The sequence below is a fragment of the Salvelinus alpinus genome, chromosome 24 (assembly GCF_045679555.1).
Source record: "Salvelinus alpinus chromosome 24, SLU_Salpinus.1, whole genome shotgun sequence".
Classification (NCBI taxonomy): Eukaryota; Metazoa; Chordata; class Actinopteri; order Salmoniformes; family Salmonidae; genus Salvelinus; species Salvelinus alpinus.
In genome coordinates, this window is record NC_092109.1 from 20608402 (window position 1) to 20622179 (window position 13778).

The 13778-nt window shown below is 46.8% G+C and overlaps 1 protein-coding gene across 2 annotated transcripts in view; it reads left to right on the plus strand.

Annotated features, from left to right (window-relative positions):
• pappaa (pregnancy-associated plasma protein A, pappalysin 1a) overlaps positions 1–13778 on the plus strand; it is a 122154-nt gene that overhangs the window by 50709 nt on the left and 57667 nt on the right. For both annotated transcript variants that reach the window (XM_071363921.1, XM_071363922.1), the window contains exon 10: positions 7313–7509. In XM_071363921.1, coding sequence (XP_071220022.1) covers positions 7313–7509 — 197 coding nt within the window. The remainder of the gene's footprint in view (positions 1–7312; positions 7510–13778) is intronic.

A 13778-nucleotide genomic window follows, 5' to 3' on the forward strand; every position in this document is an offset into this window, starting at 1 on the left:
CTTATCAGTAGGAGGACTCTCCAGTGTGTGTGGTTGAGAGGCTTAGGAGTTGTGGGGAGATGTGAGTAACATGCTAGACACACATCCTGGCTCTGTGAGTGACAGTGGAGAGGCGTTCACTAGTTTCACATCTGTGTCTGGGACTTCTGTCCAAGGGCTTGATGTGTTTCTCATAAGAGCAGATGCCATTGTGTATCATGATCACGTTGACGTCTCGCCGAGAGTCTGGAAACGGTTGTCGTTTGAAGAGAGAATAAATAAACAAATTCATATAGTGGATTGGATTCTCTGGCGTCCTCTCAGTCGCTGTTTGGTTAATAGATGGATGATTTCCTCTCCTCCGCCGAGTCACTCACTCACTCTTTCTCTCTTCATCCCTTGTTTTTGCACACAATAAAAAGTACCATTGTGTCATAGCTGATCTGGCCTTGTCGAGTGATGTGTGTGTCTGTACTGTATGTGTGTGCATGCACATTTGTGTGTGTGTGTGTGTGTGTGTGTGTGTGTGTGTGTGTGTGTGTGTGTGTGTGTGTGTGTGTGTGTGTGTGTGTGTGTGTGTGTGTGTGTGTGTGTGTGTGTGTGTGTGTGTGTGTGTGTGTGTGTGTGTGAGTGAGTGAGTGAGTGAGTGAGTGAGTGAGTGAGTGAGTGAGTGAGTGAGTGAGTGAGTGAGTGAGTGAGTGAGTGAGTGAGTGAGTGAGTGAGTGAGTGAGTGAGTGAGTGAGTGAGTGAGTGAGTGAGTGAGTGAGTGAGTGAGTGAGTGAGTGAGTGAGTGAGTGAGTGAGTGAGTGAGTGAGTGAGTGAGTGAGTGGGATATGTTTGTAACTGCCTGACATATTCCTAGTTTTTCTGTGGAAATCAGACACTATAATGACAGGACCTTCTGTCTGTCTGTCTGTCTGTCTGTCTGTCTGTCTGTCTGTCTGTCTGTCTGTCTGTCTGTCTGTCTGTCTGTCTGTCTGTCTGTCTGTCTGTCTGTCTGTCTGTCTGTCTGTCTGTCTGTCTGTCTGTCTGTCTGTCTGTCTGTCTGTCTGTCTGTCCGTCCGTCCGTCCGTCCGTCCGTCCGTCCGCCTCACGTGTTCTCAGGCTAGGGAGAAGATACTGTACACTCCTGATGCCTTATGGGAATAAAGGAAATGTATATAGGCTGAGCAGGGAAGTTGACTGGGTTCCCTTGTTGGATAGAATCATGGTAGAACAGGGGCTGTAACCACCAAAAACGTTTGCTCACCTGCGCTGTCTAGACTACTACCTCATTAATTATTCATTACTTTTGAGGTCACGTTCTCTTGCATAATTCAACAAGTGTGTCAAGAGAAGGATATCCACAAAAGATTACACCTATCTATACATACTTTACACTGTTTGCGAGATCAGTCATAATATCACTATAATCCGAGTCTTCATTTTCGGAAGTTGCTTTCATGTCAGCGCATCTAATTTGTAAACATTTCAACTGTATTAAAGTAATACTTTTTCAATTCCACCAAATATTAACACCCATCAAAATAAAGTTCTATTTTTTCTCTTTCCTATGATGTAAGTGTCAAGACGGTGTGTTAAATCCTCAACATAGCATTCTTATAGATGCAACAGAAAACCAATGTATTCCATTAAGCAATTACCGGAGTGTGTTTGAGCCATTACCGGATTGTGTTTGACAGGTCATTACAACAATTTCCACGGTCATTACGTTAACGGGGAAAGACTAATGGTACAAGCAATAGTGGGAATGAGTCGCCAAAGTAAAATGAAGGCAATTAATCCAGCATGATTTAAGTGACAAGTGGATTGCACTCCTCAAACATAGGAAATAGATGGCTGAAAAGGAGAGAAACTCAGGTGGGCGAGGTATGCACATTGCTACTTTTGGTTCATAATTTATGGTCGTTTCCCTCCTGAACTCAATCACATCTTCTCTTTCTCACTCTCTCTCTCTCTCGTTCTCTCTCTCTGTCTTTCTCTCTTTCTCTGTTTTTCTCAGTTTTTTTCACTGTTTTTCTCTCTTTCTCTCACACTTTTTCTCTCTCCCTCTCCCTCTCTACCTCTCATTCCTTCTCAACCTCTCCTTCTTGCTCTCCATCCATTTGGAGTGGTGGGAGTGGATTCTGAATGCCCCCTCTGCAGCCCCTCGTTTCAACATCATCAAAACAGAGTATACAGCTCTAAGCAGAGCTGAGCTGGGGTGCTGGAATTTCGAGGAAGACCAGCCAACTTGGCACGAAATGCCGCCTTCCCCCTAACTGGAACCCCTGACACAACCCAGCCTCCTCTAGCCCAGTTCCAAGACCTAGGTCCAACCCCAACTCCGGGTGGGATGTCTGGAAAAGCCATACTGGTGTATCCTCCTGCCTGGTCTCCCGTCTCTCTCTCTCTCTAAATAAATAAAGTAGAAGCAATCCTAATCTGTCAAGTTCATCAGATATTGTTACGCTCCTGGAGGCTGCACTCTGTTCCAGCCCTCCCCTGCAGGAGTGTGTATCCCTCAAGTGTTGCTTTATTTATGCATTCATCTCATTTCTGTAATTCGCAATGAAACAAACGATGAGAGAAAAGTGAGGGAAGGCTAGAACTGCAGAGAGTTCAGAGAGATACAGTACACTACAGCACATGACTCTGTCAGAGGGGAAGGGGAGGAGGGGAGGGGAGAGAGATACACTACTTGACTCTGTCAGAGGGGAAGGGGAGGAGAGGAGAGAGAAAGAGTCACTACATGACTCTGTCAGAGGGGAAGGGGAGGAGAGGAGAGAGAAAGAGACACTACATGACTCTGTCAGAGGGGAAGGGGAGGAAGGGAGAGAGATACACTACATGACTCTGTCAGAGGGGAAGGGGAGGAGGGGAGAGATATACACTACATGACTCTGTCAGAGGGGAAGGGGGGAGAGGAGAGAGATACACTACATGACTCTGTCAGAGGGGAAGGGGAGGAGGGGAGGGGAGAGAGATACACTACATGACTCTGTCAGAGGGGAAGGGGAGGAGGGGAGAGAGATACACTACATGACTCTGTCAGAGGGGAAGGGGAGGAGGGGAGGGGAGAGAGATACACTACATGACTCTGTCAGAGGGGAAGGGGAGGAGAGGAGAGATATACACTACATGACTCTGTCAGAGGGGAAGGGGAGGAGGGGAGAGAGATACACTACATGACTCTGTCAGAGGGGAAGGGGAGGAGGGGAGAGAGATACACTACATGACTCTGTCAGAGGGGAAGGGGAGGAGGGGAGAGAGATACACTACATGACTCTGTCAGAGGGGAAGGGGAGGAGGGGAGGGGAGAGAGATACACTACATGACTCTGTCAGAGGGGAAGGGGAGGAGAGGAGAGATATACACTACATGACTCTGTCAGAGGGGAAGGGGAGGAGGGGAGAGAGATACACTACATGACTCTGTCAGAGGGGAAGGGGAGGAGGGGAGAGAGATACACTACATGACTCTGTCAGAGGGGAAGGGGAGGAGGGGAGAGAGATACACTACTTGACTCTGTCAGAGGGGAAGGGGAGGAGAGGAGAGATATACACTACATGACTCTGTCAGAGGGGAAGGGGAGGAGGGGAGAGAGATACACTACCTTACCAAAAGTATGTGGACACCTGCTCCTCGAACATCTCATTCCAAAATCATGGCCATTAATACTGAGTTGGTCCCCCTTTGCTGCAATAACAGCCTCCACTCTTCTGGGAAGGCTTTCCACTAGATGTTGGAACATTGCTGCTGGGACTTGCTTCCATTCAGCCACAAGAGCATTAGTGAGGTCGGGCACTGATGTTGGGCGATTGGGCCTGGCTCAGAGTCGGTGTTCCAATTCTTCCCAAATGTGTTCGATGGGATTGAGGTCAGGGCTCTGTGCACGGGGGCATTGTCATGCTGAAACAAGTAGGGCCTTCCCCAAACTGTCGCCACAAGGTTGGAAGCACAGAATCGTCTAGAATGTCATTGTATGCTGTAGCGTTAAGATTTCCCTTCACTGGGACTAAGGGGCCTAGCCCGAACCATGAAAAACAGCCCCAGACCATTATTCCTCCTCCACCAAACATTACCGTTGGCACTATGCATTCGAGCACGTAGCGTTCTCCTGGCATTTGCCAAACCCAGATTCGTCCGTCGGACTGCTAGATGGTGAAGGGTGATTCATCACTCCAGAGAACGCGTTTCCACTGCTCGAGTCCAGTGGCGGTGAGCTTTACACCACTCCAGCCGACACTTGGCGTTGGGCATGGTGATCTTAGGCTTGTGTGCTGCTGCTCGGCCATGGAAACCCATTTCATGAAACTCCCGACGAACAGTTCTTGTGTTGACGTTGCTTCCAGACGATTTTTACGCGCTTCAGTACTTGGCGGTCCCGTTCTGTGAGCTTGTGTGGCCTACCACTTCATGGCTGAGCTGTTGGTGTTCCTAGACGTTTCCACTTCACAGTAACAGCACTTACAGTTGACCAGTGCACACACATTCATCACGCGTAGCAGCCACAACTGTCAGCAAGAGTGTCCATAATTGAGTCTTTGAATCATGGACACCCCTTACTGACAGTTGTGGCTGCTTCTCGTGATGTATTGTTGTCTCTACCTTCTTGCCCTTTGGGCTGTGCCCAATAATGGTTGTTCCATGTTTTGTGCTGCTGCCATGTTGTGTTGCTACCATGTGGTTTTAATGTTGTGTTGCTACCATGCTGTGTTGTCATGTGTTGACAACACAGCATGGTAGCAACACAGCATGGTAGCAACACAGCATGCTAGTGACGCAGCATGGTAGCAACATAGTGTACTCATCCTGTTGATACATTATACTCCTATAGAGAGTTATATTTATTGTTATTTTTTATTTAACCTTTATTTAACTCTGCAAATATGTTAAAGGTGGAGTGGAGTTGTATCTTGTGGGAAGGGTCTGCCACTCACTGTTGGTCATGTATCTGAGAGATCTGTCTCTGTCTTACCCAAGATGCTTTGTGTGCTTGAGGAAAAATACCTCTTCAATAATGGACTCCACCACTTACCAGTTCTTAAAGCACATTCTCTAACACACACGGTCAGCCAATGAAAGTGTGATACATGTATGTATACTGTAATTCAACCTTGTAAAGTGTGGTTCTTCTGCTGCTACCCCAGCTGCTCTCTCCTCCCTCTCTCTTCCTCCCTTCTTTCATATATGTTGTACCTACTGCTCTATAGAGCCCCACAGTGTGGGTGTCATAATACCCATAAAAGCTAGCGGTCAAACAGGAAAATGGTTCCAATAGTTTTACATTTTTCCCCTGTAGGCTTATTCTGGCTTGACATTTTGATAACCATGTACAGTTGAAGTCAGAAGTTTACATACACCTTAGCCAAATATATTTGAACTCAGTTTTTCACAATTCCTGACATTTAATCCTTGTAAAAAATTCCCTGACTTAGGTCAGTTAGGATCACCACTTTATTGTAAGAATGTGAAATGTCAGAATAATAGTAGAGAGAATTATTTATTTCAGCTTTTATTTCTTTCATCACATTCCCAGTGGGTCAGAAGTTTACATACACTCAGTTAGTATTTGGTAGCATTGCCTTTCAATTGTTTAACTTGGGTCAAATGTTTCGGGTAGCCTTCCACAAGCTTCCCACAATAAGTTGGGTGAATTTTGGCCCATTCCTCCTGACAGAGCTGGTGTAACTGAGCCAGGTTTGTAGGCCTCCTTGCTCGCACACGCTTTTTCAGTTCTGTCCACAAATGTTCTATAGGATTGAGGTCAAGGCTTTGTGATGGCCACTCCAATACCTTGACTTTGTTGTCCTTAAGCCATTTTGCCACAACTTTGGAAGTATGCTTGGGGTCATTGTCCACTTGGAAGACCCATTTGCGACCAACCTTTAACTTCCTGACTGATGTCTTGAGATGTTGCTTCAATATATCCACATAATTTTCCTCCCTCATGATGCCATCTATTTTGTGAAGTGCACCAGACCCTCTTGCAGCAAATCACCCCCACAACATGATGCTGCCACCCTGTCCTTCACTGTTGGGATGGTGTTCTTCGGCTTGCAAGCCTCCCCCTTTTTCCTCCAAACATAACGTTGGTCATTATGGCCGAACAGTTCTATTTTTGTTTCCTCAGACCAGAGGACATTTATCCAAAAAGTACCATCTTTGTCCCCATGTGCAGTTGCTAACCGTAGTCTGGCTTTTTTATGGCGGTTTTGGAGCAGTGGCTTCTTCCTTTCTGAGCGGCCTTTCAGGTTATGTCGATATAGGACTAGTTTTACTGTGGATATAGATACTTTATACCTGTTTCCTCCAGCATCTTCACAAGGTCCTTTGCTGTTGTTCTGGGACTGATTTGCACCTTTCGCACCAAAGTACGTTCATCTCTAGGAGACAGAATGCGTCTCCTTCCTGAGTGGTATGACGGCTGCGTGGTCCTATGGTGTTTATGCTTGCGTACTATTCTTTGTACAGATGAACATGGTACCTTCAGGCGTTTGGAAATTACTCCCAAGGATGAACCAGACTTGTGGAGGTTTACAATTTTCTGAGGTCTTGGCTGATTTCTTTTGATTTTCCCATGATGTCAAGCAAAGAGGCACTGAGTTTGAAGGTAGGCCTTGAATGGTGGAAAAATGATTGGAACCATTTACCTGTTTGGCCGCTAGGTTTTATGGGTATTATGACTCATACTGTGGCACTCTATATCTCCTCTTCTTATGTCCTCATCCCTCTCTCCTCTCTCTCACCTATTCCTCACTCAACTCTCTTACCCCTCTCCTTCCTTGTGAAACAGCTTGCACATCCTTGCACAACAGAGGTTAAAAACCACAAAGTAGACGGAATGTTCTGTATATATTTATTTGAAAAGAAATGGGATTAAAGGAGTATAAAATACAAACATCTTTAAAAGGTCCATTTAAACTAATCAAATATATTTTCTCCTAAACAGATAGCATGCCTAGCTTCGTCTAACCACATATTGAGTGTTCTGTACCAAACTGTTTATGCTTCCATTAAAAGTAGCAATAATCATTAACAGCAGGTGTGGGACATTAGTGGGTGTGGCCTAAACATCCAAAACAAGACAAGACAATGAACCAAGACAAAATAAACCATTGCAAATACAGTTGATAACTACAAGGCAATGGATAAACTACAGTACGATAGATATATTGCGTAATCTGGGCCCAGTCTAACAAATTCATTCACATCAACACAAACCGTTTTCAAACAGTTTTCAAGTTCAATCACATAAACACAAGTTCATTTACCTCAACACAATCCAAACAGTTTAAGAGTCAAATGTTAAGCGTGAATCTCTTCACTCTTCTCTCTTCTCTCCCTCCAGAGGAGCCCAGTATGTGTTACTTCTACGATGGTGACGGAGTGTGTGAGGACTTTGAGCGGGAGACCAGCGTGAGGGACTGTGGCCTGTACACCCCCAGTGGCTTCCTGGACCAGTGGGCCACAACCGTACTGGTGTCCCACCAGGAGAGTCTCTACTGCCCAGCCGAGGTGGCCGCCGGCTACCCTGCCGTCACTAAAGTACATCCCTAATCTACCTCCCTAATCTACACTACACAACTCAACACGATAGATTGCGTTCATCAGGGAAGACGCATAGTTTTTTTTAACGCTTTGCAACAGAAACTAAAATGAGTGTTTCTTATTGGAAATGTGAGTGTATCTTATTAATTTACTCAGTTTTTCCCCTCATTTTGCTGCCTAATGAACAGGACTATAGTGTTCCTGCTGTTTTAACACTGACATGGTGTAAAAATAAGTGGTTAAGACAGATGATAATAGTCAATTGAAAGTGTATGCCACCTCACATTACCTTGTTGAATTTTTTTGGGTACAATTCTTTACCTACTTATACATGTCTATATCTTACTGTGAGCTGAGCCTGTGTTCAGGGGCTTGTAAGGTCACAAAGGCAATGGATGTTTACACTGCACCTTGAAAGGCAATCATGATGTCAGAATTTCGTTCGGGACGTTTATTGCACTTTCTAATCTCCGGCGTTTCTCTTTTTTGGGTTGGAAACTGAGCTCAAAATGCTCTTGAAAAGATTATCTGATTCCTTTTTGGTCTGGGGTGTTGTGAAGAGAGAGCTCTGTTGTCAAGGAAAAAGTTAAAGCCAAAGGAAAAGTTTATAGCTTTCATTATTGTAATGTTTACAGAGGACAGGGGAATATGTCATTGATTCCACTTAGAGAACAATTTATTGGACAGAGACTGTCATTTAGCCTACACAGTGTTCTCAATTGATCTCCTTTTGGGATGTACATTTTCACACTATCTTGACGAGTTCACAGCTCGATGCGTGTTATAGAGGTGACCAAGTGTGTTGCCACCAATGTAGTTGCATCAAGTATTTTCCCAGAAGAGCCACCGAGCAGCACACATGTGATCCATACATACATTATTTCTACTGTGAAGAACACACAGTGCCCTGGGTCAGCTTGAGAGATGTTATCACTGCCAAACTGTAAGGCTGCCTACTGTATAGGCTACACTTACACACACACACACACACTCTCGCACACACACACTCTCGCACGCACGCACGCACGCACGCACACACACACACACACACACACACACACACACACACACACACACACACACACACACACACACACACACACACACACACACACACACACACACACACACACACACACACACACACACACACAAACACACTGGAAAGCTCTTGAAAAGGTTACGTGATTCATTTTTGGCCCGGGCTTTTGTGAAGAGAAAGCTCTCTGTTGTCTAAGGCGAAGTTTATAGCTTTCATTAATGTAATGCTTACGGAGGACAGGGGAAGATGTCATTGAGTCCACTCAGAGACTCTGGGACAATTGATCTGTTGCTGTCGCGGGACACAGGGAATCACTGAGTGCCAAAAACACACTACACAGAGAACAACTGCATCAGGTTCTTCCCTACTCAACCTCTCTCTGTTCTACAGGACATTACCAGAGTGTCATTTGATTGAATGATTAATACAGTGTTATTTGATTGGAGGAAGGGATTATTAATGCGTCATTTGTTTGGACGCAGGGAGTATTAATGTGTTATGATTGGACATAATACAGGACATATGGGCTGATATGTAACTGACGTTTTGTATTATTAGTATTAGGGAAAGGGAAAGGGGGGTATCTAGTCAGTTGTCCAACTGAATGTATTCAACTGAAATGTGTCATCTGCATTTAACCCAACCCCTCTGAATGAGAGGTGAAGGGGGCTGCCTTAATAGACATCCACGTCTTTGGCGCCCGGGGAACAGTTATATTATAAGTATGTACAGTGCATTCGGAAAGTATTCAGACACCTTGACTTTTTCCAAATGTTGTTACGTTACAGCCTTATTCTAAAATTGATTAAATTCATTGTTTTCCTTATCAATCTACACAAAATACCCCATAACGACAAAGCAATTATTTGCAAATTCATTAACTGAAGAATCACATTTACATGAGTATTCAGACCCTTTGCTCAGTACTTTGTTGAAGAACCCATGGCAGCGATTACAGCCTTGAGTCTTATTGGGTATGATGCTACAAGCTTGGCACACCTGTATTTGGGGAGTGTCTCCCATTCTTCTCTGTAGAGCCTCTCAAGCTCTGTCAGGTTGGATGGCGAGCGTCGCTGCACAGCTATTTTCAGGTCTCTCCAGAGATGTTTGATCAGGTTCAAGTCCGGGCTCTGGCTGGGCCACTCAAGGACATTCAGAGACTTGTCCCGAAGCCACTCCTACGTTGTCTTGGCTGTGTGCTTAGGGTAGTTGTACTGTTGGAAGGTGAACCTTCGCCCCAGTGTGAGGTCCTGTGCGCTTTGGAGCAGGTTTTCATCAAAGATCTCTCTTTGCTCCATTCATCTTTCCCTCGATCCTGACAAGTCTCCCAGTCCCTGCCGCTGAAAAACGTCATGATGCTGCCACCACCATGCTTCACCATAGGGATGGTGCCGGGTTTCCACCAGACGTGACGCTTGGCATTCAGAAGAGCTCTAGAGCTCTGTCAGACTGACCATCGGGTTCTTGGTCACCTCCCAATTTTTGGTACCCTTTCCCAGTTCATCCTGACTTAAGGACCTTGTGCCTGCGGTTCCAGTGTTTTAAAACCCTCGGATGAAAAATGCTGGGTTCAGCTCATCTGCCATGCCTTTACTATTGATTTTAACAGTAATGCCTACTTTTCAGCACAGGCCTCCCCAACCTGTCCGACTTCCCTCAAACTTCCCAGACTTGGCACGCACACATTCTCTTTGATCCGGCCTGTTCTCTCAGAGATAATATCTCCCACAGTCAAGATGACAATAAAGCCGTCTCCCAAAATTACAGTACCCAGCTTCCTCTTTGTATGGAACACACGCCCCACACACAATATCCCCCTGCCTTCTCCTCTTTCTCTCCCCCAAACAAAGACCAAGGAGATGACATGTTCTGAATTCCTGTCTACCGTAACCAGAGCATCTAAGGTTTATTGGTACCAGAAGCGACTTCCACCGAATCGAGTTTGCTCGTCAACATTTCCCTCCACTTCAAGTCTGATTGGGCATATTGTGTAGTTCTGCTCCCCGCAGTGGGTTGCTACTGTACTATAGCAATGTTGTTTGCCCTTAACTATACAGTTACACATATAGGTAGGAAAAGTTAGGTGTAACACAGGTGTAACAGCTTCTATTGCAGCGATGGTGCCTTGCTTATACATAGACTTTGTTTTCTTTCATTACATTAATGTTTACTACAAAGTGTAGACATAACAGGTTTAGCAGAAACCGACAATGGTAGAGTATGTACTATCTACTCTGTGAGGCTGAACTTGACATGTCACGGCTTGGAGCTGTGTGGTCATGGGAACAAGTTTGGAGAAGAGTGCATGGAACCATGGACCCTTCTGATCTTGGTCATCAGTGGTAAACAAGGGAAAGGGCCTCACATGCTAGCAGGCCAAGTGCATCATGGGCAACGATACTGTAGTTACTGGGTATCTAACTCCAGTTCTATGAGTGAAGCAGTTTACCATGCTGCTTAAGCAGCCAATAGCCAGATAAAAAAAATCTTCAGGTGCTCCAGCCAATTTGAGCACTGTTGCCCCTATATATTGGAGCACATCCCCTTACTCAGCCTCTTGAAAAGGCTTTTAGCGAGACCCCGGGAGCCGGGAAGGGCCCGAAGCCCTATAGGGCTCCGCTTCCCTCATAGAACTGGAGTACATACCCAGTAACTATTGTTCTATATCGTAAAGCTCTGCCCCATAGGGAAGCTTTGCTCCTATTGGTTTAGGGCAGAGACAACACTTCCCACATAATGAAAAAGTCAGGCCCAGCACTGGCTGGGATCAAGTACAACAGTGCGTAGCACAATAGTGCTAACAACTGCTGTGTCCTCAGTCAACCCGCGGCACCTAGTCAAAGTCTGGTGGGCAGAAAGGGTCATGGACTGAACTGAATTCAGCAGACAGTAATCATGACATATATGCCCCACATGGGGCCTGCCCAGGAAATCCCGGCAGCCCACCAACACGCTCCCTTAGCCTAAGTCATCTCCTTAGCGACACTGAGTACAAACTGAGCAAGAGACCCCGAAGACATATCCAAAAGATAGAAATGGACAAAGGGGCAAGGCATCGACCACGACGCTGCCACACAAATATCCTCGACCCCCACACCCCTAAAAAGGGCAGAGGCGACCACAACTCCACGTGTGGACTGGGTCCTGATGCCAGAAGGTAAGGGACGCGCCGCAGTCTCATAGGCTAATGACGTCACGAAGCCAGTGAAAAACAACTGCTGCTTGGAAAGTGTCTGACCAGGCGCAGCAGCGCCATAGCACACAAACAGCATAGCACACAAACAGCATAGCACACAAACAGCATAGCACACAAACAGCATAGCACACAAACAGCATTCCACTAACCTCACCAAAGCTCGGAAAGGGTACAGGTGATGGAGCCACACCTCTCATTCCCTAGCATATGGGGGAGTGGAGAATTCCACAGCTCAAATATCTGCCATCTATAAGAGCTCTTGATAATCTTAAGTGTGAACGCCGGATTAGGACGCAACACCGCCCTGTTCAGATCGCCATTAATGGTAAGGCAGTCGGGTCGTGTCGACAGAGTTCACAAATCACTGACACGCTTGGCAGCTCTCAGGGCAAGCAACGATGGTGTCTTCAAGGACAGGATCTTCAAAAGGATCTGGGCAAATTGCTCGAAAGGCAGCCCACAGAGCCTCAAGCACCAAAGCCAAATCCCACTGCGGAGCCGCCGCGCCTCCAACAGAAAACGTTTCACGAGTGGGTGGCTAAAAACAAACACACCGCCAAAGCCTTCATGACAGGCAGAAATTGCTGAGGCATACACCTTAATGGTGGACCACGAACGTTGCTTGTCAAAGAGAAATTGCAGGAAAGAGAGAACACTCTCCACAGAGCAACGCAAAGGGTAGACGGTCTCCTTGTCGCACCAGTGCATGAACACACCTCACTTACCAGCGTAAGTCTTGGACAGTCCCAATGACCCTGTATCATGCTGATAACAGTAGTCGATAAATCACAGAGAGGGCGTGGACAACAGAAAGAGGCTGAATTACAGAACAACTGGTCATCAAATCCTCGTTACGCTCCCTCCGCATCCAGTTAGATGCGGCGTCGCTTCTGGAAACCTCAGGGCTCGTTCTGGGCTGCTGGGCAGACAGGGCAGCCACTGGCCTTGGTGTAGACGTGGAGGCTGTCACAGATGCACCGGGGGACACCGTTTGATGGCTCGACGATATGCCGCAGATCCAGGCTGGGCGTTCATTGAGATAGAAGCAGAGAGAGCCGACTGTTGGTGGGGCACCGCCACTTTGGCCAGAGGCAGGTGTCTGGACAGCTGCTGCTTCTCCTCCTCCAACTTACCAAAATGCTTAGTAGCTTGGGGGCTTTGAGCGGAAGGGTTTTGTCAGCCTCGTTAATGGCTGCGACAACTGCCTGTGCACCGAGCGTGTAACTCAGGGGTAGGTAACCTTGGCTTTGGAGTGCCGCAGGTACTTCATGTTTTTGATTTATCCAACCTGGAAGACCAGGGTTACCTACCCCTGTTGTAGCTCGTCTCTGCCATCTGCACCGTGAAACAATTCTTCAGCATGGGCAGAGAGGGCTTCATGATGTCCCAATAACTTGTACTCAGGATGAGGTAAGTGGCCATGGCTGAGGGATGCTGTGGGCGATAACCCCCTGCCGTCCGTCCACCCTAGTGAATGTTGCGTAAGACTTGGAGAGCGCTTTTGCCATCAACGGCGAGCCCCAGGAGCCCTCCACATAACTGTTGAGCGAGAGCATGGCGGAAGCCAAGGGGTCTGTTTCCATGGCTGGTGAGGCAGAGGGAGGGGGTTCCCGAGTCGCTTGGTGGTCCAATTAATGAGCCCCAACATTTTGTGGCGCAGAGAGGCCGAGAGAGTGGACAATTGGGCTGATGAAATGTCAGAGCCAGCGTCATCCACATCCTTAAACAGTGCAGTTCCACTGCTATGCCTCCCTTTCCCCAAGGGAGGAGAGGGACCGCGTCCCTGGGTCAATGTTGGCAACTGCTCCATAGAAGTGTCACCGGTATCCCCATCGACCGTCATTATAATCAATATTGATGATAATGAAAAGCCCTCGGAGAAGTCCTCAAAATCTTAGACCACCGAGAGTACATCCTTGAGAGGGACCTCCTGTCAGACGCTGCTGTCAGACGCTGCTGTCGCACATTCACAGGCCAGCAACACGAAGCTTGGGTAACTGTGGAAGGCTCCTGGCTCCAAGCACTCTT